General features: G+C 39.0%; 1 protein-coding gene across 1 annotated transcript; it reads right to left on the bottom strand.

Annotated features, from left to right (window-relative positions):
- Positions 1 to 1,473: 1,473 nt before the first annotated feature.
- Positions 1,474 to 26,042, bottom strand: LOC142411696 (tropomodulin-3). The gene is made up of 10 exons (XM_075506037.1): positions 25,939 to 26,042; positions 19,156 to 19,342; positions 17,560 to 17,716; positions 9,546 to 9,668; positions 8,835 to 8,924; positions 8,174 to 8,304; positions 6,874 to 6,981; positions 5,257 to 5,400; positions 4,761 to 4,905; positions 1,474 to 2,345 (listed from the first exon to the last, which is right to left on the bottom strand). Exons 2-10 carry the CDS (start codon positions 19,279 to 19,281, stop codon positions 2,314 to 2,316), a joined length of 1,056 nt encoding a protein of 351 aa, XP_075362152.1. The 5' UTR covers positions 19,282 to 19,342; positions 25,939 to 26,042; the 3' UTR covers positions 1,474 to 2,313.
- Between the last annotated feature and the right edge of the window lie 535 nt (positions 26,043 to 26,577).

Raw genomic sequence — 26,577 nt, forward strand, 5'->3', positions numbered from 1 at the left:
CTGCCTTTGATTGGAATATAAATAATTAGGCAGCTACACTTGATTTAATAAAGTAAGGAAGGGATTTGGGCTATCATTTCCATAATCCAGCCTTTCATTTTTCTCCTTCACCTTTGAGTAGAAGAAAACTGCCTAATCTTGTTAGATAATGATAAAATAAATCATCACAGAATCACAATACATGAACAGATTCCATGAACATGCAGCCCTTCAACAAATGAAGGAAGACATTACAGCCTGTTTTTTGACACAAAATTATTATGGTGCCTAGCAAATAAAAAGTAAAGTACAGCTTTAGGCAACTCAGCACATGACATGCTTTGGCCATGTTTATACAGCACTGTCTATAAAAAGACACTTAACTTGTGATTTTATGCATACTATATAAGAACTTAAATTTCAAAATCTAAAAAGTTTTTGAAAATTCACAAAAGCCCAAACCAAAAGAAGCCCTTTTTGTTACTAGTCAGATCACTTCTAGTTGTTTTGAAGTTATAGTATGTATAGTCTTTGGCTTTAACAGAATTAATTCCAACTTGCTTTCCAGAGCACACATTTATTTGTAATTATAATAAAAGGCTGATTTTGAAATAAGAAAAAAAGAAGTGTTCTTCCACAAGTATAAACTAGTTATATACATCCTCATTGAAGGCACTATAGTTTAAAATTCTCTGTACACTTGCAGTAAAATTCAAAGTCACCTCCGGAATAAAGTCTGTCTTTAGAGATCCAAAACAAGTTTTGCACAAATTACAAATGGGCACAGTGTCAGAGTTACTCTGTTAAATTTTTATAGTATATACAGCTTGATGTAAAAATCTCAGTCCAATATGTTTTCTGTACATAAAATGCTCACCATATTATGATCCTTTGGTGAAAACAGTTGTCAGTTGAATTCTCTGTTGCTATAAATATAGCCAAGCAGTCCTTTAGAACATTTTTGTGAGTTTATGATCTCATGACAACGTTGAGCAAACTAGTACAGTACGGTCCAAACAGACCTACACCAAAAAGCCTCTAGATTTTCATATTATTTCAAAGAAGTCTACTGTGACTATGTACAGAAGTTGAAGTGATTCTTGTTGCCTTATTAGTTTGCTTAGATATAGAACTTCAAATACTTTAATAGTCACTATGCCATACAGATTTGACACTGCATATTGGTTAATTTCTGCATGTCTTATGTAGTGTTTCAACATCAAGACATAAGTAGAATAGAAAAATCCTTTCTTAAAAATGTTACTTCATTGCTTTATTAAAAAATGATAGATTTATATGAAGTACTAATAGCTTAATACAACAGCTTGGAAAACCCCCCCTTTTTTTTTTTTTTTCCATTTGCCAGCAACTTAGGACAGTGGTTTTACAGTTAAGGCTGCTTTTCCTGTACAGAATTATGCAGAGTTTAAGAAATACATGTCCACTACTTCTAGACAAATTGGTATTTATGAATCTAGATAAGGATTTTTAAACAAAGAATATAAACTAAATAATGCTGATGAACACATGAAATCAGTCTAAAAACATATCCAGTTTAGATACAGAGCAAGATACAGTTATGGGACCTTTTGAAGAATACTTTAAGGATTTAGGTGTAATAGAAAACTGTCATTTTCCAAGGCTCCTACTTTTTTTTTTTTTTTGCAAGGCTTCCACTTCTTTATTAGTCCCTCAAATCTCTTGGGAGAAGTCCTTAGCCAATTTATGTTAGTTTGGTTTAAAGGGATGTCTTTAAACTTAATCACAGTATCAAGAACTAATAAAAAATAAAAAAGTAGAATTACAAACAAGATAGCTGTGAAAGATTTCTCTTCAGTGCATATGAACAAGGCTGAACAGCTCTACACAATGAGTCCAACTGTTGTGTGAAGAATCCCTTATCACTAACGCATTGTTTTCAAGAATATACACACCCCTCCACGTAAATAAGCACCCCCAGATTTTCTAACAAACATTTCAATTGGGTCATTATCTGCCCAATGATCCTGAATGTCCCATTCTTTGACTACAGACAATTATACCATTGATTTGCAATTACATTTTAGTAGAAAGCACAGCCGAAGTCTTGAAATACAAAAAAGTTCTTAAAAAAACAATCAAAACCTATGATAGACTGATGCAGTTACTGTGTCTCAATCTGAAAAATGTGATGCATACCAGCAGATTATTAATATAGCTTTGCTTTAAAAGGAATGGGGTTTCCAGTCTTTTCCCTTCTAACCCAGGTAAATGTCATCCCAGATTGCCAAAGCCCACGGTGATGAGTGTGCCTTGAGGACCCTTGAAATCTCCACACAGTTTTGACAAGATCTGCTAGTTGTCTCCTTCAACCCTTCTCTTGCGAACTGTAAGAAGAGAGCAAAAAAACGATTTCGCATAGTACAACTTAAGGTAATTAACACTTCGTATTATCCGTCATTTTAGGCTTACGCTTTAGCAGTGCTTATTGTGTTATTCATGAACAGTTTCAAAATATTTGTGAAGAGAGACTTGTGGGAAACATTAATCATTTTATATGTTTGGTAAGCAGATTTAGCCAGTACTCTTTTTTTACATTGCAGTTTTCTAGTGGTGAAGAATTAAGTTTACATGGCTTCAAAAGAAACAGTACAAGAGAGTTTCACAGTATATCTAATATGATTTATACACTTTGCAAAAAAAAAGTTACATTCAATAGCCTAAAACATTCCATTTATTAAGAAAAAATACTGAATTATCAGAAAATGCAAGAGCAACAAAAATTTGTGAATAAAATCACTAAAAGCTCACATGCTGTTTAGACTTAAGAATATGCAAGATTGACTGAATGACTGGAGTTTTGCTCAATATTTGTAGTATTTTTAACTGATATTTTCTTTTTCCCCTATCAAATTGTGTTTTCCTTCTCTGTGCAGACATAACAATTGAGGCTAAGGGTCTTAGAATTTACATAGGCCATCTCCATTTTGTTTAAAAAAGTGGAGCAAGCACATCTATGTAAGAAGAAAGTGATTCTGTTCTCAAATCCACTCATTGGAAATTATATGGTTTTACAGATATTTGCAATGTGAGTTGATCTTCTTTACCTTCAGATCAAAATAACAGAGGGAAAGCTGTTTTGTCTCCCCTCCCTCTTCCTGTCTCAAGAAATGCTTTGGATGTAGTCTAAAGAAACCATCAGAATAGAATCACACTATAATTTTACTCTTTACAAAACCAATGTATTGCTCATTTGAGAGTAACCCACAGACTTCTCTCCTTTTGAATCCAAGTCGTTTTCATCAGTGACAGAAGTTATGCATACCTGCTTTCATCAAATCGCAAGAACAGATGGAAGAGTTTCCAACCTTAGACTTCTCCAATCATGCAGTTAAAAGCAACATGTACACAGTTTCAGACAAAGAAAAGGGAAGTAGTACACCACAGTGTAAACAAGGGAGAAAGAATATGTAGACTATTTTTTAGAAGAAACATGCAGAGACAGAAATGAGAGACTTTGAACATCTCAGTTTTCAGTGCTCAATACCCAACTGGGTATTCAGAGTAACCTGTCTCTGTAGCTTCAGGGCTGGAGAGATGAAAAGGTATTTGCAGAAACTTTTACTCGCATACTCCAGACTAAGAAAGCAAAGAAAAAAGGCAAGATATCAATAGAAACATAGATTTCCAGCAGCCAAAACACTAAAATGAGAACTAGTGAAAAGAGAAACCTTAAAAGAAAGTAGAGAGACACCTGAAGCATTATGACAAAAAAAAAAGAATAACTCATTTAGAATCTATTTTAAGAAACAGTTATGCAGTGTCTGAGTGCCTTTCTTCTCTCTCTATGCTCTATTCTGTTACTCCTCCTCCATCTCTTTCAGAGCTCTTTTCCTCCACTTTAAACTTTACTCAGAGGGGAAGCTGATCTTTAAAACAAATTCCAATTTCCTATGTCATTCCCTGTAATGTATTCCTGAACTACTACTACTACTACTAAACTGCCTGGCCCGTTTTCACGCTAATGAGATAGGTAATCCTTACCACAAAGCATCTAAATCAAAAAAGTTTCATTAAATGGAGTTTAAAAATGTAATTCTATTTAAATAGATGGACCGCCTGATCTTGTTGTAGTTGAGAGCTTCAAGTATTTGACATTATTGTGAATGGAAATTGTTTGTATATGCTATGTTATTAACCAATTTTCTGCTGGTCCATTTCATTAGGATTCTAACAGATGAGCTCCAACAAAACTTACTGCAGCAAATAAAGATGCCGCTGCTACCAGCTACCTTTAAGAGAGGCAGGGAAGGTACTTGTGAATGAAGAGAACCATAGGGGAAGAGATGACCCAGTCCCAGCCTCTGCACATGACAGTACATTCAGTTTTCTTGCTCAAGCAATCCAAATGAGACTGGGTGTACTGGCACTGAAGAAAGTATCCTACACTATTAATTTCAAGTACTGCTTTTAAAGAAACAATTACTCTTATCTGAATAAAACTGATCAAAACTATTCTTTTCCCTGCCTTTGCCACAACTCATGTGGAATTTGAATGTTCTTGTTCTAGACAATGCTAAAAATCCTCAGCTCATACACCTGAACACTCTGCAACAAAATAAAAGGAGAACAACAAGCAGCAACAGAAGAGTAGGAGTAAAGCACAGGAGAAACCTGAAACTGATCTACTCATATTTTGCTATCCTGGTTATGTCAACAGAAAAGCAGAAAAACCAGATACCTTTAAAACCTGTGCCACACACACATTCATTTAATAGTCACTCCCTACTGACAGGTCTTACCCAAATCATTATTTTTTGTGATAGCTGCAGCTGCCCTGGCTCGAGGTCCCTGTTGTGTGAAATGGTATCCAAATTTGAGGATCTTGGTGTTTTCTTCAAGCATCTTGGCAATTTCTACTTCTGCAACTGTGCCCAGCTGCTGCCTCTGTTAAAATAAAAAGACAACAGAGCTTACGTGTATTCACCCTAAAACAGATCAGAATACTTTAGTCATATTAGTCAATAACACTTAGCTTCATTTTGATTAATCTAAAAGGTAGAAGGTCATAAAATAACGTTTGTGCACTTTAAAGCACAAGCAAGCACAGAATTGACCAGGAATCAACTTCAACTGGATGCTTCTGAGAATCTTAAGGACAATCATTCATGGGGTTAAGATATTTAAAAGTAAAATATTTTGGGAAGTTTACCACAAGCTGTCTTCTAAAAATATTCAGTAAACTAGGATACTAGGATAGACTGATTTTAATTATGGTATTACCACCATCTCGCTTACCTGATTATCAATTTTGATCTCTGTCAATGTTTCATTGTCTTTCAGTGCATCGACCAGTGCCAAAATTCCAACTCCAGTGATGAAGTTTGATTCTATGTTTAAACTTTTTAATTTTGTGTTTACTCTCAGCATATCTGCAAGAGCCTTTGAATACAAGAAAACATCATTAAACTTTTGAATTTTGCTACAGTACATCATAGGACACAGTGATAACCATTTCCACTAACTAGTTCAATAGGAGCAACAAGTTCACAGATGCATGGTGTAACTTCGCAAGTTTTCACTTATTATTTGAGACTGAAGGGAGTCTTCAACCAGGCATTATCTACATTCCCTTTTTTAATAGTATTTAGTCAAGAAAAGGCCTGTCTTTCTCTTGTTACAAACTAAAAAGCTACACAGAATATAAATTGTCTGAAATTAGCATATTGGACCAATTCCATTTTGTAAGCCTTCACAGCATACAGTGAGTAACGCAAGCTGCTAAGTAAAGGCTGAAGAAAGGGCGTTAGTCAACTGAACAGAGAATTAGATATGGTTAATTTGTAAGCAGGAGATCTGACTTTCAAAATGCTTGTGTCTACAGATTTGGGAGGAAGAGATAAAATTCAAAGCTCTAAGCACAGTACCAGCATGTAGCTAAAAGCACTCTTACAGATATGGCATATATCTGATGTTATTTCTAAGAAAATAAGAAAACAAGAATAGGTAACTGCTCAGGTTGACTATCATAAAAATCATAACCTTTACATTTTTTCGTACCAAGTCACAATGCAAAAAAACCCCAGCAAAACCACACCTGAGAAAAATCTATAAAGGGTTGTTTTATTAGAAATGTTTCCATTCTACTGAAAAGGAACTTCTTAATTGACCCAAAAAAAAAGCTTTCAAATGTTCATATGTTCATTTAATGGAGTCTTTCAAACCAGTTTTCTTTCTAATTAGAAATTAAAACAAATGCAAAGGATTGTCCTGGCAAAACAGTTAGTGCTGTTTTCTTACCTCTTTATTTGCAAATAAATAAGGTACTGCTTTTGATTCAACATAGGAAAAACAGGACCAACTGATAAATACTTAAGTTTCAATTGTGTCAAACTAAATACCTTGACTAATATTATGCTTTATATGCCAATGCTTTAAGCCAGTCTTTGGTAGCAGGGAGACCAGAGAAACAGGTATTTTACAACTTTCTTCAACTAAAACTCTAGTTAGTTGAAAAAGATTATGAGCTTTTTCAGTCCTCAAACATGCTTCTTTTAAAGTTAATTTTGAATATACTGTTGGCTCGTGGAATGAACATCAGGAACTAAACAATTAGGAAAGAAAGAAAAAAAGGAAGGAGGTTAGCAAAATGAAAAATCAGGGGGAAGGGATTGGAAAAAAAGTTCTCACTCATCTCATACATCTGATGCATTGCTGCATATTAGTCAACTAGTAATCATTTACCAACTTTGATACAACAAAGGTTTGTTAAAGAAAACATACTTTACAGTGTAATAGAATTTAATAATTTTCATCCCTAAATATTTAAACAGGATTAAATTCAATCCCTTACCCTTGTCTTTCCATCCTAACTTCCCTTGCACCCCACTTAAGAATGTTAGCAAGAGTACTTACAACAGCAACAGGATCATTGCTTCGGGTGGCTGCAAGGCTAAAATTCTTCACATGCGTGTTGGTTTCTAAGGCTTTTGCAAATTCTTTCAGCGTTGGAATTGGTATGTTCTTGAATTAAAAATAGCATTTCACTCTCTTAAGATACACAAAGTTTATCACAACTTTTTTCATGATCTTATTGTCTTTACAGCAAAATGTACTGTAATAACTATCACTGGTCTCCAGCAGTCTCCAAGTAAAGGCCTACATGTGTAGCAAAGCTGTATGTAAGATGCAATGGCTGTTAGAGTCACCAATTCTATAAAGCAAAGTCACCTTTACTTCATTGATGCCATTGCCACAATAGAAGTGTTAAAAAATAATTAGCTGACTTGGAACTGTTACTGAGCAAAATTTACATGAACTGAACATTCTGCTATCAGCATCAAATTAACCTCTCACAAATATAAAAAGATTTAGAGCTTTAAACTGGTGAAACCATTAGCATTTCATTCTCTGTTATATTAAGAATAATTCCAGAATTTGCCAATTTACAGTTTGGTAAGTTTTACAGTGTAGTAGCAACCAAGCTTAAAAGGAATACTTGTAGATAATTAAGGTAGCAAATTTCTCAGTTTATTATATCAGAAATTTTGTTCCATTGCCTTTTTAGGCATTTATTTTGGCTAGCATTTCTTTATTGTACAATATTCTTAAACCATGTATTTTATTTTCTTTCTTTAAGGGCAACAAATAGCCTAGGCTGCTCGCAAGGCTGCAGCTCGCAGCCTGTCACTGCTGTCTGCACTGTAAGTCAGGATTGCTATAGTTCTGTTTTCTTTCACACAAATACACAAAAGTTTTAGTCATGTTTAAAAACACAATTGTTACACTTATGAGCAGAAGCTGCCCTAATTGCCAACAGCTCTTTTGTACAATAGTCAGAAGGGTGTCAGGTACAAATATCACTTTGTTTACAATAGCAGTAACTGAGAGCACATTGCTTCATCAAGGACAAAGGATTCAAAGTGGTAGTTAACTTCACGATGGTGATCTGCTGGAACTGTCGCCAACTTGGCAGCAATAGACATCTGGGCTGGCAGTAAGAAAATCTAAGACTTTTTAAATACACTTTTGGCAAAAGAAACCAAGATGACTTATTGGTTTAGTTCCAGGTTTCTGAGATTACATACACTGCAACATTTAGCAGAAAGGCTGCTGTTCTTAAAATAAGGCTATCATGCTCTTATAGAGTTTTACAGCTTAAAGTGTCTTCTGCAGAGAAAAAGCAGCATATTTACTGCAGACTTCAGGTAATTACCTTAATGTTATTTAGATTAACTTCAACAAGACGGGAATCATTATCTTTAATCCTTTGCAGCGTCTCCTCCACATTTGTGGGATTTGGCGGTTCGTCAAAAACAGGCAACATTTTTTCCCCTTTTACTATATCTGAAAAGGCATTTAATTGTAATCAAACAGGTCACATATTCACTATGAATAAATGATACACATACCAAATATTTACTGTATTTAAAGATCATTTCATCAGTCTTTACATCTCTCCCCCACCCAAAAAGCATACCATCCTCTCCTGACCATATTTTCATAAAGTTCAGTTCTTTTCCAAAGGTCCTCACAGACTTTCTGCTTTTCTTGCACACCAGCTTTTTTCAGAAAGCACATAGGAGTTGAATTACAAACACAAACATGAAACCTAAAAACCAACACACACAAATGCATGTTTATGCCTACTTTTATCCCCCCCAAAGTGAATTAACTGCAGAATAGATTTTAGTGTACATAGATATATTTTAATTCCACTCTTGCCAGAACTCAATTAGCAATGTTATAGACATGCACATTTCCAATTCAAGACTGAAGTCTATAAAGAATGCTAGTGCAACAGAAAATAGTTAATGCTGTAGTAACTGTGTGCAGTACAAAGAATGCATTTATCTAGCACTTCCATACACACTTACTTGAGAAGCTGTCTTTGTCAATCCCGTTACTGCTTCCTACTACATCACAGAACTGATTGTTTGTTATTAAGTTGGACATTCCCAGTATAGCTGTAAAAGGAGAAAAAGAAAAAGCAGAAAACCAATTTTACTGTTCCTGAATAATTCAGCTCAGATGCAGAGTTCCTTTAAATAATAACAACTGATATTTATAAAATACCCAGTTATCAGCACAATAAGCTATTCTACCTCTTAATAATTTAAAGAAAAGTAGAAAAAAAATTTAATTAATTATAGACTTTTTAGTTGGCTTTCACATCTTAGAAAGATTTGACCTTACCAGGCTCAAGCGTCAAAGTTAAAAGTGCAGTTCAGTCACAAAATTCTTGACTGAAGCTTTCAGAATACAGGCATATAGCAACACATTCTTACATGCAAGAAAAAGTGGTAGTGTACACAACAAAAACCAGCCAGTCTGAGCAATGAACTTAAAGGTTCTGAGTTTGAAAATCAGATATCTTATGCAGGCCAAAATAATTTACCTTCCTATAAATTATCACAAATCAATAAAGATGATACATGACAACCAAACTGGCATATAACATGTTCTAGTTTCTATCATAACTGCAATTTCCTATAGTCACATTTCAGATCACGAATACACTACCACATTAATTAAAGATCTTTCTTGTGTAAATACGCATCAGCCCATTCATACTTCAAAAAACTAACCTGCAAGGTCACCTAATTCTGTGTCTGTGGCACTGGTCAAGGCTTCCTCCAGTTCTGGATCCAAAGAGAATTTTTCTTCTGTGTAAGACTGTACAGGCTTTTGCTTGGGGATAAATATTTTCCCTGGAGTAAAGAAAATGAAAAGTCTGATGTTACTTTGTATTATATAGCTACTTATCTTTAAACTTTTCTGTACTTAAGAAATACATATTACATTTAGTAAATCCTGAGAAGAGCATGAAGGACAACATAAAGGAGTGAGGTTTCTTCTGTTTGTTCTTGAAAGTCAGAGATGAGGAAGGAGCATAAGCAGGAATATAACATTACTTATTCCAAACTGTCAGGAGTCTGTATCATGACTCCAGTCTTATTTGTTTCTCCTAAGTATTAGAACGTAAAATATAAGCCTCCATCGTACATTTTAAACAGCCTAGAAAAAGAGCCTGTAAGGAAAATTTAGTATCACTAGAGAACAATGACTGATATCCTCTCAAGGGAGAAAGGGACCCAGGCAGAACTGTAATCTGAATGTGTCAGAGAAATAGAATATAAAAAAAATAATCTGAAATAACAGACCTCAGTATTCACTGCAGTTTTACAACATACATGATATTTCTGATTTCAGATGTTAACTCAGTTTTGAAGTAAAAAAGGGGATGCCTGAGCTGCTTGAGAAAACCATGGTTTGTGAACAGCACAAAACAATAGATTTCTCTGCCAATGACACTATTTTGTAAAATAATACTTAGAAAGGTCACAGAAGATTCAGTGGGAAAAGGAGCAGTAGTAATATGTTCTGCACCAACTTTTTAGTCATTACAGATGGGTAATGGGAAAAGTTATTTTAGGAGACTTGCATTATAAATAGAGGTCTGTGTGGTTAGCATAATTCCTGCATATATCTTCAGTTGAAAAGTTAGGGTAAGAAATCAGAATGTGAGAAAGCTATTCTAACAGTTATTCTGAAAACAGTTCAGATTTTAATGATTTAGAATTGGCCTTTCAGAACAAAGAAGTCTACCACTGCATAAGAACCCAGGAGAGGTAAGGGGTACTTTGGTTCAGGACCAATTAACGTGGTAAATAAAAGCTCCAGTACCGTATGAGAGAACAAAACTGATCCATTTGATAGAAGTAATTCACAACTAGAAAACTGTGAATCTAATCTTAACAGTTATTCAAAATTTTTCAAACTTTCCAAGTTGCCTGAGCTACCAGCACACAGAGCTGTGTGAAAGAGGTTCCAACTTCCTTTAGTTATTTCCTGGGGTAGGAAGCGGTGCCGATAATCTTCCTGTGAAGACTGCGTGCTAATTCAAGAACACACCCTCTTCCATATTCATAGCTAAAAAACATTTACACAAATCATACTAGCTCATCCCAACTACATGATGACAACCCACCATGCACCAGAATCAGACCAGCTGGGCAGAAGCCAGAAGCCTAAGATTTTTTTTCCCGCATACTGCATACAAGTGTATCTTGTTTGGACTAAGTTTGGACTAAGATTAAGTTTAGCATTTTTAAATACCTCCCAGTGACAAGAAGCTTTACAGGGATGTTTCAGTTTTATTTCTGGGAAATTCCAACAAAGCGGGATTTTGCTTTCACCACTTGTGGGAAGCAATGCCTGAAGTCAGCTCCTATGTCCCACAGCAGACAAGGGCATAACAAAATCCATCCACCTTTCCTCTCTCTCCAAATTCCCATCCTAGATTACAATAGTTTGTGGTTCATTTTCTTTTTATGGAACTTAATGCATTACCACTAGCACAGATTACAAAGAAGTGTATCAGGTTTTTCTCTGACAACACAGTCTGATGACCAAGATCTGTTGCTAGCAACACAGTGGTTTTGTTCCTGGGTTGCTATCTCTTTGTAAAGTTGTATAAATGGTCATTATCCATATTTAGAAGCAGCAAATAAATCTCCTTACATAACTGTACTGACTACAAACAGTAGCTGAAAGCAGCTGACATGCGTTACCACCCATACCTCAGGTTAGATGGACAGTGCAAAACAAACTATGTGGTGATTCAGGATTAAAAGAAAATCTTCATAAATTGAAGGCTTAGGTAGTAAATGTTTAAGATTATTTTGATATAATTGATACAGTACATTTCTACCCCCATTTTATTTTATCAGCATCACCTACTGGGGAGAGAATAACTTTCAACTTAAATTGTAATTTTCAAAAGAGATATGAGAATGTTTGATGAGGTTTTCGTTAAACCCATGAAACACTCTGAACAGCACACACATGATCTAAAGCCTTTCATTAGCTTTGTTTGCATTGTTTTCCCTCAGTAATACAGAATAGTAAAAAAAGTGAGGATTTCTGAGTACAAGGAAGGAGGAGAGAAGGAAAGTGCGATTTGAGCACCTGAGCCTTCGTTCATGTCATCCTTTTCACAGCATGAGCACAGCAGGCAGCGAGTGGGAGAAGGAAACTGATCTCAATTAAAAGCAACTTTGTAAAAATGTATTTCAACCTAGATCAGCCTCCTGCCTGGTTCATCACACAGTACCCACAAAAAAGTAGTTTTCCTGACGTTACTTTCAGTAATTCTTAAATTCATAGGTTAGGAACTTCTGCTTCTAAACATTTGCTTCCTAAGAGTAAGGCTAAATTTATCCATACATGCCTGACTCTTACGATAACCTAAAAAAAGTATATTCAGTTTTTATTAAAGCAAAAATGTTAAAAGCCACGCCCCTCCAGAAATGTTCATTGCAGCCAACTCCAGTCACATGAACTGGGTCAGGAGCAGGTTTTGTTATAAAACAGGTCACACCCTTGTGTATATAATCTCTTATTCATTGGCTTCATCTCATCCTAGCCCAGAGTTCAGAGGTTTACAATGCACATACGAAAGCAGGTCCTTCCCCACTCCCCACTTCTACTAACGAACTTACTTCAAAAAGAGTAAGACCCCTGTGGCTCTGGGGACAATGATCTAACTCAAGGCCTGCTGCCAAGACAGTTTGGCAATTCCCTTCCCCCCTTACTAATGTAAGCTTTTTTAAAAAAAACCAAAACCACACAAAAAAACCAAGACTACACATCTGTGCAGCCCATGAGATGAATAGCTTTCTCAGCCCTCAACCTCAAGCAGAACATTTCCAAATAGCAGGGATTTGATTTGAAGGAACACGACATCCTCCTCTTCAGCCAACCAGGATACTGCAAAGATTAAGCAATACAACATGAGGAGGCAAATTTCAGAGATGTTCACATCATTTCTGTAATAACTAGATATTCAAGTCTTCTATGCCTTTAGCTAACATGTTAAATTATACGCATCCCAGGATTAATTCACAGGCTTGCTTTTCTACAGAATGAACTTTCAGTTCCAAGTTCCACACAATTACATTGCTCAAAAGGCAGAAACATTGGATGATGTCTGTTGAAGTGCTCTAGACATTTCATACACAGACTCACAGTATCTAAGGTGGGACTGAAAATCTTGCAGAAGTCAGGTCTGTTCAGTGTGGCCATGCACTGCATATTGCTGGTACTATTCTCACATATCCCGCAGTCCTACCCTCATGCTAGTAGGCAGCAAGCAGCCATGACTTGCAGATCAGAAGAAAGTCTAAAATCCACTTTGCAGTACTCTGTTTGCAGAAGAGGAATCAAGTGTCACCTGAGGACAACCGAATACAAGCTCACCTCATCAGTGACTTCATGAAGAGGAGCGAGCAACATGTGATATATTCCTTACATCTTACGTTCCTTAGAGCTTCATCAATCCAGAAATTGATATAATCCACAATTCAATCACCAATTGTTACCATGTGACAGACTTAGGTTCATCAATTCACTTGTAAGCACAATTTAATACTAATTTTTTAAATTCAACTTACAAGTTACTTCCTCAATGTCTTACTGTAGAAACAGTACTGTTATGCATTATCTGATTACAGAGCACATAGCGAGTTAGAAAACTGTTTTACATTAAGGCTAGAGTATCACATGTTATTTTGTTCTAGTCGTCCTGTATAGAGAATGTCAATTCAACAAGTTGTTTCTCCAAAGCTCTTACAGGATATTAGCTTCATTTTACAACACGTAACATGCTTCCTTTAAAGACCAGTGATTGAAAGGCAAACAGAGAACACAGCATCCCAATCCTCCTGCAACAGAAGCATATGGTGATCTAGAGCAACAACTGAGCAGGGCAGCACCAAAAGAGCTCTAGCCAGGTGACTACAGTTTGAGCCTATTTTCTGAGTAATAGAGCAGGGGAAAACAAACAAACCAACCAACCAACCCCAACATTAAAGCAGAAGTCACATGAAATGCAAATCTACACAGAACAAACATACCCCAGCACAAATGCAGAGGAGAGTTGGAAGAGAAAGCCATGATTAGGAGAGTGCAAAGGCTAGAAATGCAAAGCTTCATTTACATAATAATTTACTAATGCCTTGCACTATACAGCACAAAGTACATAACTGACATTAGATATGTTTTGAGCTCAGGTGCAATAATTCTCATATTTTGCTGTTCCAAGAGAAGTGAGAAGCATTGGTCAGACGCGTGGAACATACTTAAGGGCAAAAGACTCCAGCACTGAAGCCTCGCTTCACTGTTTAGATAAGAGATCCATTTCCTTGCAGTATTCCTTCTAAAATCTTTATGGCATACTTACGTACACAGATTGAGACAAAGCTAGTTTTGTTGAAAGTATTACCACATTGCTCTCATGAATCTCTTGAACAATGGTTTTTACTGTATGGTTCAACACTTAATTGGAACAGAATGTGACTTAGGTCATTAGATCGTGTTTAAAAACAAAGTATGTTTTTAAGGATGCTTTTAGAAACAAAATCAGGCACTGGAAAAATGCAATAGAATATAGTTTAGGGATTGTTAAGCTTCACATTTCTTTAGCACTGTTCATCTCACTACCTCAGGACACTTTACATGATTTCAGATCTTCCACGTTTTACAGCACACAGCAAAAAAAGGCTCCAAAAATTTGGCCAAATCACATCATCTATCAGTGAAAGAGATGCAACATTGTTTTAATAACATGTTACCCCAAAATGGGGTACTTAGGACAACTGGAAGAGAGGATTTTCCTTTACACTGTGGTAGGGAAACAAGGTTATCAGAATCAGTAGTAAGGCAGGATCTTGAACCCAGGGTAAGCTGCTTTGATAAACCTGCAGGCCAAATTGCCACACAGGACATCAGTTCTACTAAAATAGGAAAAGGAAAGAGAAGGATAGATTTTCTCCTTCTTACTCCATGAAATGAATAATTAGACCAAGTCAGAGCAATGAGACCAGCTAGGCACACAGAAATATTTTAGCAAAGTCTGACCCACAAAAATGGCACCAAGAAAATAGCTGCAACTCCAATTCATCTCTCTCCCCCCAAAACCTCTAGATCTGACGGTTACGATTGTCAGTTTTCTTCTGAATTAACAGGATAATCAAGGAAGATTTTCACCTACGCCTATTCCACAATTTGTTAGCATTTCTCCATAATACATTTATCTAGCCAAAGAGAAAAATTATAAGCCAGCTTAGTCATTTGTTTGGGTTTTTTTAATATTAAAGAAAAGCACATTAGGATAAGAGCTCCCTCTAGATAAAAAACATCCTACACAAGCATTAAGTTTTGCTCCACTCCCTTTCCAAGTTTTACATCTAGATAAAGGTCATGATTTCTTCATTTAAAAGATTAAGTTACATAGGTTTGCCATTTTTGTGCAAAATGACCACAAACATGGCAGCAAGTCAAAGTTGAACCATAACATTTTCATGAGGGGAAAAGAAAAGGTTATCCCTCACCTACTACAAAAATGAGCTTAGCCTTCTTGCCTCCTCCCACCCATTTAACAGAGCATGAATGTCCATACTGAACATTTGTTTCTGCATTTTTAGTTTTGATGAAAGGAAGCTACATTTCATTTTTCATATTATTTTCTCCTCTCCTATAGTACTAAAATAAATGGTAGAAAAAGTTATTAAATAGCAACTCTTTTTTTTTTTAAGATACAGGAAATTTTACTAACTAAACTGGTATGACATATTACAACATCCAGACAGACTGCTATTTAGTAATACTTTATTACATAAAGGAAATGACATTTGATCTTTCTTAATCAAGATCTGTGTTCCAGCTGGACCCTTCTGTTTTTCTACATGATTCTCACAGATTTTATCTACCCAAACAAATAGTTTTGCCGTGTGCATGTATACGTAAGCTGACTTTAAAGAACCACCTATCTGAATGAAGCACTAGTACTCAGTAGGAAAAGAAGTACTAACTAGAGCAAATCCTCCATGCCCAGCCCCACATCCTGAAGGAGTGGTGTACAAGCTAGCCGGGCTGCAAGGGACTCCCCAAACCAGCTACAAGGCCTGAATATATTTGAATTCAATCACGTTAAGCCATTAGGCTGTCTGCAATCTATACTAGCAAATATGTCAGGCAACAAGCAGAACAGGAGAGGAATCAGCAGCACACTGCACAGCCAAACATGGGATCAACAGGTACTTGCCAGCAGTGGAGGCACCATAAGGGTACTGCTGCTTTAAGTACCTTTGACTACCTTCTACATTCAATACATTGCGTTATCCTTAGCTTAGTTACTCTTACAGATTCAGTCAGCAAACTCCCATTCTGTCAGCAAAGGAGTGTCACAGTTATCTCTCAACAAAAGTGGTGTTAAACTACACAAATAAGGCAAAACACGGTGTATTACAGAAGTAGTACATCATACACAGTGCAGCACATTATAAAGTTACAATCTTTCTATTACTTCAAGGAAAAGAAAAAGAGACCAACATTGTCAAGTAACAGCTATCTGGTACAGGCAGAGAAAATGCAAATACCCCCTACAAAATTTTCATCAAATATACACCACAATCACCATCATATATACAAACTCAGTAGATGAATGAAGACTCAAGACTGAAATAAGCAGTGATTCACATCAGAGAATTAAGTAGAATTAAAAGGTTTCAAGCCCTTAAGAGAGGAGTCTGTTCATCTTGGGCAGTTGGAATACAACTTATAAAACAATTTACTGAAGTCTTACTGCAGCAGATCTGCCCTGCTGCTGGGGAAGGTTCAGACAAGCTAGGATTCACAAGCAGTACACAAACACTGTGGCAACAGCTAAAAGCCTCCTCCTACACATATGTGCCCAGCAGAGGACTGGGAGTTTCTGTCCCTACCAATAGTGCTTAGTAAGGCACAACAAATTTGGGAACTCTTGGTTTTGTGGGAAAAAAATAAATAAATCTATTCCTATAGTATTTAAGACACACATTCTTTTTAAATTTTCTCCTGAAAAGGAAAATGCTTCCCATCAAGTCAACAAGACAACTAGATCCAAAACAAAGACTTAAAATCCCAGGCTTTAATAATGTGTCCACTCATTGGGTCGATGTTTCCATGGTTTTTAGACCACAAACCACTGCCAGATTTCAAAGTTTCTTGCGATGTTAACTATGTAATTATTTAATAGTAACTATGCAATCTTATTAAACCTCTCAGTAAGGATACTAGAAAGACAACATGATTACATACACCACTTGCCTAGCCGTGTCTACCTGCAACATCTTTGAACATTACTACGTATCTACCACGACATCATTTTACTGCTATTTTTTAAATTCAATGTAGCATTACAAATGTTACTGTCTATACTCAGTGCCACAGGGCATAAGCCACAGGCACAACCACAGCATTTGTTATTATTGACACAAATCAGGGGTAGCTTTTACTTTGAGGATACTATCCCTATCAGAACTTAAAATCTTCGAGTCTTATTTCCTTCCTGTGCTACATGCAAACAGCACACCAGCCCCAGTGCCACAAAATGCTTGAACAGGAAGCATTCCGCCTCTGCACAGTAGCACTCATTTGGAAACGCCGCGAGTTAAAAAGCATTAGAGCTGCCAGTGCTTCAATAAACTTTGGTTCACAGTAGTTCTGGCTAGTCCACTTCAGAGATTTCATAACCACCTACACCGGAAAGGGTGGCGTTACCTTTCTTTTCTCTTGTAAAAGGCACATAGTCTTCTCTGTCTTTGTGCTCAAGAGCCTGCTTCTCCAAATATGCAAGAAGTCGTTCCCTGTCGAAGGGACCTGAAGCCTTTTTAGCAGTCTGGTCTTTCTGTCGGAAGCCTGCAGGCAGAAGTGCGTTCTGCAAAACAAAATGGAGCAAACAAGTACAGCTTATCAAGTCCGAGTGAACACCTATTCAGTTTCATTTCCCTCTTCCATCTCCCTCTCCCCAAGGTTCAAACCTGATACATCATCCTTTTTAGGCAATCTCTGACTCCTTGCCAACTTCCTTTTTTGGGGGCAGGGAAGGACTCAAGGTAATCTATTCTTTAGATACCAAGAATATAATTAAAAATAGAGCACACTGGACTCTGAATAGGACTGAAGCAATTCTTTAAGTACAATAGCTCCAAGCGCTAGACTTGCTAGTTACTTTGCATTTCTTTTCTAGAATGAACACTGTTTAAATGAGTAGTAGTAAATAAAACTCAGCTATTCACAGTTTAGACATTCAGTGAGAAGACTGTTTCCTCCATCGCTTACATCCATGTGTTTCTAAGTCTTTAAGACAACTGCCTATACTATTTTCTGGCATTTAACACAGAGTGTTTCTACTTTTGACCTGAATCAAGGTGGGGTGGTTTTTTTGCTATCATCAACATATTTCAGCTAAAGGAAAAAAAAAAACCAAAACAAACATAAAAAATGGAGGATATTAGCATGGAAAGGACAGAATGTATAGAAATTCAGACTATCGTAAAAGACAACCAATCATTTTGCCAGTTCTCCTCTGTTAAAATGTCTATAAAGTCAATTAAAATATCAAGAATATCTTGCAGTGCAACAAAATAGGTGATCGTACAATTCTTAAGTGATCCCTGAGCATCAAGATTAAACTTAATCCTGGTCCTATTAAAGCAAGAACAGATAATCAGGAGGTGAAAACACAAGTCTTACATTACTCTAACATTAGCTGCAGTATCAGTAGAGGACATAACTCAGCTCTTTATAACAGAAGGATAAAATATTCCTTATTCGATACCCCATGCTGACGACATAATTCAGGAGCCGAGTAATTATTTGCCTCCTCTTTGCAAAGTCAGAACGAGGACAGGAATAGATACAGGCTACCAGATACAGCACCAGCAATCTTTAGAAGAGGTTAGCACCCTACCTCTCCCATCAAACTCCAACGGTAGAAGCAACAAAGTAATAATGGATGCAGAAGGGTTGTTTACCAGACAACACTGGAAACGGGAAAGTTAAACAAGCTTTTCTAAATAAACTTTCTTTTCAAGAACATGACTAATAGCAATTTTTATTTATAAATAAATCCCAGAAAGCTCCTCCTGACAATCCTTTCTTCCATTTTCCTCTACTGCAGCTGCATTCACATTGCAAACAGGAAATAAACAGTTGAAACGTTATATACACATATATATCTGTAAATAAGATCATTAGCAGACTAGGAAAAACCTCTGTCCAAAAGTATATTGTTAAAGTAAAAAAAGAGTCTCAATTTATTTCAGACTAGTTTCTGAACAAGTGAAAAAAACCCTTCTTTTGGCTAATACCTACCTCAGGGTCAAGATCATCCAAAACAGTTTCCAGTTGTTTCAGTTCTTCTTCTGAAAGCTTGCCAAGAATTTCATCCTCATCGAGGTCTTTGTACTTGTCCAAGTCCTTTCGAAATGGGAGTGTCATGACTTGGGCAGTAGCAAGTTGCTCAAACACTTCAAAACCCAAGTCTTATCCTTAAGCAGCTCTATGAAAAAAAAGTTTTAAAAAGAAATAACCATAGGTGAGGTAAATATCCCAACTACAAAGCATCTTCAATGTCCAAGTACATCTCTGAAAGGAGAGTTTTTCATCCAGTATTCATATCTATTTGTTATTCTACGACACACAACAAACACTTGGAAGCTGTCTACACCTTGCTTCTTCACTGACAAGAATCCCATCCTGCCATGCCCAGTTCCATCAATAACTAAGCTATATATATTTTCAGATGAATGCCAGTACCCAGTTTTCTCTACGAGAACTCCAAGGCCATAATTCCCACAGAGCAGGGCAGGCTATGGGGTGGGAGGGAGGAGATACCAATTGTACCTAGTATTTGTGAGTCCAGCTCAGTGCCATTGGTTTTTACAGATACTGCAGTCCAAAGAAGAGTATGATACTTTACATTTATTGTTGCTGCTGCTGTGTGAGGTCAGTAAAGGAGAACTTAACTACAAACAGGTTAATTGGTTATTACTGACTCATATCCCTGCGTATTACCTACAGAGGGAACAGAGGAAGTTTGCCTCCGAGTTAATTATAGCACTACCATTGAAGTAACATTCTGTTCTATCTGAGGAAAATTAAAATACTTTGATGAAAGACTTAGGGAATACAGCTCCTAACTACAGTGCTCCAGTCAATCCTACTACCAAAAAAAAAAAAACCCCACCAAAAAAAACCCCACAGAACAGACTGCATAACTGCTCACTAAATATTACATTTAGAGGAAACTGGGGTCCTTCAAAAGATGTACAGTCTCTATAGTACTTCTCACGGACAAGGAGAACACAGGGAACCTTTTTGTAACAGTCACAATTTTTGAGCATTTGGCTTGGAAAAAACAAACAGTTAATCACAACATTGTTGAAGCCGACAAGTTGGTTTCTCTCATTTTTCTGTAAGAAGTTCTGGGATTCTCCTTTTGTTCAGCCAAATTCTTGCTTCACGTTGACCACACACACAAAAAAGGTAACTTGAATGACTCTCTGTAAGTGACCAAGAGTGTCCGTAATGTATTTGGGGAGCAAAAGCTAGACCCATACATTCAGGCTCATTAGCCTCCCTAACCCCTTTCTCAGCTTCATAGAAATACTCAACACAGAGATCAGACATACAGCAAACATTATTTGTTCTCTAATAGCCCACATTCCAGTTCAGATGCTCACACCACATACACTAACTGCATTACTTCAAACCTGCACTTACACTGTACTTCAAAAAGAGATCAATTTAAAGCTATTGCCTCTTAAGTAAAAGAAAAAGAAGGGCTGTATATACATACTATACCATGGAATCCTGCTTAGAGGATTCCTTCACCTCAGTTGTTTACATCAAGAAAGGTTTCCCTGGCCGTCACAGTGACATAGGGTGATATTTTAATTCAGACACAATGAACAGACATGATCAGATAAAGGTTCATCCACACCATTCAGTCAAGTTTACCTGTAAAGTAAATCTGGTTTTAACAATTGCCTTTGCAAGAACGGTAAATTTTCAGTTCCTACCAACATCTACACCTGAACGAGGAATATATTTACAGCTATTTTCAGGATGTCTGTTTTTTAAAAATATTACTGATATAAACACTAGAGCTTACTTGTAAACCACAGTTGACATCGATAGGACATAAGTCCAAAGCTGAACTACCAACTTAGGTAAAGTTCTCTCGAACATAACAAAAACCAGGAGGAATTCTCAATTTCATGGTAAATTAAGTCAAAAGAACGGTGTCTGACTTCCTCTGAACTAAAACCAATCATGTTGGAAGAGCTTGGACCTTTTGCAAGAGGCCACAGAGGTGAGAACATCAGAGTTTAATGGCTGCAGAAAATGCAGAGGGTAGCACGCCTATGTTTTTCAAAGCTGTGTTCCAAAAGTAACCAAAGGAGTGTCTCTATGGTCTAGTGTGCCACCTCCAAGAGTTTTCATAGTCTCATGGTATTTGTTTCTCCAGGTGCATAACAGCTGAAGGACAATTAGCAGATAGCTGCAGCAAACGCCACACAATCTGCATGCAAACTTCTCATTCCTAGAGCCTTAATGTTTTCTCCTTCCTTACAGTTTAAGCCATTACACACTATCATAAGAGAAAAACATTTCCTGCAGCCAATTACACAGCACTGTCTGTGACCAGGCTGCACCTTCCAAATCCTACATCAACATGCTACTATTTCCCACATTTCTGCATCTCCTTTTGCATTAAAAGGTGTAGTTTTAATGGGTAATTATAAGGACCAAAATAGTTAGCATACTGCAGAATAATGTTCCCCTTATGCAGGAGAGTAGCACTGCATAACCATACATTACATTCACGTAGGCTATATTTCCTCTCCATGAATCGCTGTAAAATGCTGTCACCCAGAATTAATTACCTTTTATTTACTGCATTGGTATGTTTTACATTGGAAAACTACTCATCCTTTATAATACGTTAATTAATGTTCAGGTCACAGCCCTTAGCCTCACTTGTTTTATAATATGATCAAAGTAGCCATTTCAAATCCTGAGCTACAGTGTTTACACACACACAAAAAGTAAAAAATAAAGCAGCAGAGCATAAAAACCCACTATATCTGTAACTGAGTCTTTACTTCAGCAAGAGGAAGAGCATCACCTGTGGCCTGGCAAATTTAAATTTAAAGTGTTTTGGACACATTTTCTAATACCTATCAATCAAAAGTATTATTTAAAATATGAAAGCATACTTAACTTGAGACACCTTTAAAAAGTTCTGATGGTAGCACTGATTAGCATGTCTGTACTACATAGAGACTGCTTGGTAACAACTTTCAGAAACATTCCCTACAAAAGAAACCACAGCATATGACACTCATATATAATGTGCTAAAAGTCAGGTTTTAAAACATGGTGTCAGGAATTCTCATTGCCTAAAAAGGGCATAAAGGCCAGCTGAAGCCCTGATCTAATCAAACAAGCCCCTTCACCTCCCATTAAACACATCTGGTACTCTATTTGCTTTCTATCACTCACTGTAGCAGTGCAGCTTAAAGAAAGATACATGTGTAACAAATTAAAAGTTTTTAGAAGGAGCAGTTATTTAGACTGTGAATATTTGTGGCACATCTTACTGCAAAATCATAGGCAAAACCGTAACCACCAATTTTGGCTTTGCAAATACTTTGCACTTTTTTGATGAGCAGAGCTAGTTTTCTTCTAGGTATCCTTCTTAGCTTTACCATGAAAACATTACATACCTTAAAAGTCAAAAGGGCTAGTATTCTTTTTTCAGATATTTAACTATAAGGTAAACTAAGTTCTTCACTCTAGCAACTTCATAGTTGCATAAGAAACATTTGGGGAAATGGAAACAAAGCCATCACTTCCAATCAATCAAATTTCAATTCTCTGTTTATTAAGCAGAAGTGAAGTTGAAAAATCAGAAATGAAGATACTCTGTTGGACATCACAAAGACAAAAATCTTGACATTATTCCTTCACTGGAGAAATCAACAAACAACTATAGAAATTAGAAGAGAGCAGTAACTTTACTTTAGGCCATTTTATAATTACCTGAATCATTCCCTGAAAGACTGTCAAGCAACCTTCACACACCTCTTAACTACAAGTTAAAATATTTTTGTTTTCTCCTATCTGAAAGTGTATTTTTAAAAGCCACAAGATTCTAAAAAAAAAAAAAGCTAGCTTCCAATTTTCTTTCAAAAATTCACCCCCTCAGAAATTTCTATTATACTTAAGAACACAATTTCTTGGGACCCTAACAGGAGTAACTCTTTAGAAATATCTTGCCCACAGGAAACTACAGTCTTGTTAAAGTCCACTGCAAATGGTTTCTGTAACTTGGATTTTAAAATAGAAGTGACATCATAAAAAACAAACCGAGCTGGTTTTGGCCAGCACGTTCACAGAGTTCACTTTAATCTCATTTGTTCCTTCTGAGCCTCCTTCCACCCAGCCTCTGGGTGAACCCGACCCGGAGCAGGGGGGTCCACAGGGCTGTCGGCATTCCTGCACCAGTCAGGGCCCCAGACCATCCCAGCTGCTTGGAGGAGCCTAAACTGAGCATTTCCCCAGGGAACCCCTAGGATGGCAACAATTTTATTTTCCAGTGTGCAAGATTATACAGAACTGTTTATGAAAAATGTGCTGCACTTGAAAGAGCAATCTTTATTTACCAAAGCTAGGATAAAAATGAGTGAATATAAATATTACCATAACCCCAGCAAGTTCCTTAGGATGGTTTTTTAACACCTCACAATACCTCTGTTGAACAGCCCAGTGCTGCTTTTTTTAGAAGAAAGCTCTCAAGAGCCCACCTGAGCCTTCCAAATCTCCTGCCTGGGGTAGGGTACACGAACCAGGTCCTCCTGCCCAGGGAACCAGCAGACATTCCCTAGCCCAAAGCTTTACGGAGCCAGCAGGTGGCAGCTCATCTTTGCCTGTGCTTTTTGTCAGGGCAAATTGTGTTTTCCAGGCAGTAAGGAATAGCTATTCTGGGCTAAAAACAAGCCCAAGGCTTCATTCTGTTCAAAGAAACAATTTACTGAGTTTTATAGATGGCAAGCAGAGCTTCCCCAACTTCACATTTGTCCATACAGCGACCCAGGGAGTGGAGTCAGACAGACAGCTACTGCTGAGTAACTACACAGACCACGAAGATTCTTCCATGATGAAGGAAATAGGAAAACACCTGTATTTCCAGTTCCTGCCAGCTCCTCCTCTGTATCGGAGGGCACCTGGAACCAGACAAAGCCCACTTTGCTCTTTTGTATGTCCTGTATACACAGAACTAGGACACAGCTATCTTGCAGGCAGGGTGCTCCGAGTGATGGCTAAGCTGCTAGGTTGGCATTGTCCCATAAAAACTTACTCCTGTGTGCCTGTTCTTGAAAACCAGTCACCCACGCTGCAGGGCTGTATGGACGTACCCATCCAGCCCAGGCAATAGCAGAGGCGACAGAGCCAGGAGCCCTGAAGCATGCATTCAGCAAGCTGTGCAGGGCACAGAAGCAGCAGCCTCTGCAGCACAGGAGGTGGCATTTCAGCACATCCATCTCTATGATACTTCCAGGCGTGCTTATCAAACTAGCTGCAGGGCAGGTGTTACAACCACAAATAAATACAAGGCTGGGATAAGCTAAAAATCCCAGTTACCACAGGTACCGCCTGCCCGGAGAAGTTCCCCCAGCAGAAGTCGCCACTCCAGCTGTCCATTCCCTCTCCCAACACACAGGGCAGCACCACTGCATCGGAGTTACTGACCAGCCAGGATGAGGGATGTTTTGATATAATTTTTTTTTCAGACAATACCTGGATTTTCTTCAATAGAGATGTACCGCCCATAGACATCGATACACAGTATCTCCTCCTGGAGGAACTGCCACAGGCATTTCAGTCAAAAAGAAACATCAGATGCAAGCTATTGAATGTTTATAGAAACATTCAGATATTTGTATCCATTACAGAAAAGTGGTGAAACTTACAATCCTAGAACGGGACAGCAAAAGAAATTCACTTTATTCACGTTACATTGCTTGGGGAAAACTTCTGAGTACTAGCCCATTTCAGGTTCTCCCCTACATCACAGTCTATCTTTCAAGCTCTGTACACCTGACACAGTAGCAAAATATTAGTCTTGAGGATACGTTCAATATATTATAGCAAATTTAAAGCATACAGCAACCTCTCTAGAAGAGCACTTATTTTCAACACAACTTGCGCCTTCCCACAAAGACACAGGCGGATAGCTTTCAGAGCCTTACACTGAGAGCTTAGGTGCAAAATTCTCGGGAAATACAGAGAACCGGGCATGCAGACGGGCCCCGGCCGTTCCCCGTGGTCGCACACCTTGCTCGGGGCCGGCTCCCTGCCGCGGTGCAGCCTCACCGGGAGCTGCCGGCAGCGGAAGGCCGGTGTCAGTGCCGCGGAGCACAAACCCTGCGCCAGCCACGGGTGCACCGGAAAAGCATTCTTCCGTAATTAAGTGTCATCCACTTGCATGCTTTATAAGTTGTAGGAAACATATATAGCAAGTTGAAAGAATTATGCTAACCAGATCTACAGGCAAAGTTTTTAAAGTCTTCGGATTTCACAGCAAAGCTGGGTGCTGGCTAAAAAACTCACCAACGCCCTCTACCTGAGCGCCCCCAGCAGACACCCACCCGGCTGCCCTCAGCCCCTGAGCCCTCAAAACCCCTTTCACTGCCAGCGGCAGGAAAACCCCGCTGCCGGAGAGCCCATTTCCCCATGCAAATACGAAAACCCCGCCCTGCGCCCTTCAGCTCCGCACTAACGAAGCCCTGACCTTCCCGCTCCGGAAAACCAACCGAGGCTTCGGGGGGCCCCCGGAGAGCCGCTGGGGACCGGGGCGGGCGGGCGCCGCCCCAGCCCCTTCTTCCTCCTCCCGCCGCCGCCGCGGCCCCTCCCGCCGGGGCTCCCGCCGCGCTGTGGCAGCGGGCAGAGGGCTGCGCCCGCCGCCGCCCACCCCCCCATGCCCTCCCCGGCACCCCCGCGAGGATCGCCCGGCTCAGCCCGAGCGGCCGCGGCCGCTCTCCGGCCCCAGCCCTCGGCCCCCGCCCGCGGCAGCCGCTCCCCACTCACCCGGGCGGCGGCAGCGACCCAACTCCCTCAGCCGCGACCAGCAGCCCCACACCCCGCCCGCGCCTGCGCGCCACCCCCGAGCATGACGGGAGCTGTAGTTCGGCCGGGGGCGCCGCGCCAGAGACCGCGCCTGCGCCGGCGGAGCGGGGGCGGGGCCGGGGGCGGGGCCGGGGCCGGGGCCGAGCAGCTGGGGGCTGGACGGAGCGCCGGCCTGTTGTGCTCTGCGGAGCGGGCACTGCCGTCCCCTAAAACACAGGGGGGCGTGGGGCCCTGAGGGACCCAGGAGGGTCCTTCTGGAGGGGGAAGGGAGAGGAGAGGAGAGGAGAGGAGAGGAGAGGAGAGGAGAGGAGAGGAGAGGAGAGGAGAGGAGAGGAGAGGAGAGGGCAGGGCAGGGCAGGGCAGGGCAGGGCAGGGCGAAGCGGGCGAAGCATGTTTCCAGGCTGCGCTCTGCGCCTCTGCTTCCCGCCCGTCCCTGCTCCACAGCTGCCCCGGCCACGGGCGGCCTTTGTGGTGCGGCGCCTCGAAGGCTCCCGGGCTCACAGCTCCTGTCCCCCTGCACCGCCGAAATTGTGCTGGTTGAGGGAGAGCTGGCACTTACACGCATTAACAGAGCCTCTTGGGAGCCACGGCGGATGTTAG

Source organism: Mycteria americana, chromosome 6, assembly GCF_035582795.1.
Source record: "Mycteria americana isolate JAX WOST 10 ecotype Jacksonville Zoo and Gardens chromosome 6, USCA_MyAme_1.0, whole genome shotgun sequence".
NCBI lineage: Eukaryota > Metazoa > Chordata > Aves > Ciconiiformes > Ciconiidae > Mycteria > Mycteria americana.

Coding starts and splice junctions, on each gene's coding strand:
- LOC142411696 (XM_075506037.1), bottom strand. CDS start 19,281: ATGACACTCCCATTTCGAAAGGACTTGGACAAGTACAAAGACCTCGAT. Junction 17,717..19,155: donor TGGATGATCTTGACCCTGAG/GTAGGTATTAGC, acceptor TTTGTTTTGCAG/AACGCACTTCTGCCTGCAGG. Junction 4,906..5,256: donor AGATCAAAATTGATAATCAG/GTAAGCGAGATG, acceptor TTATTTTAACAG/AGGCAGCAGCTGGGCACAGT.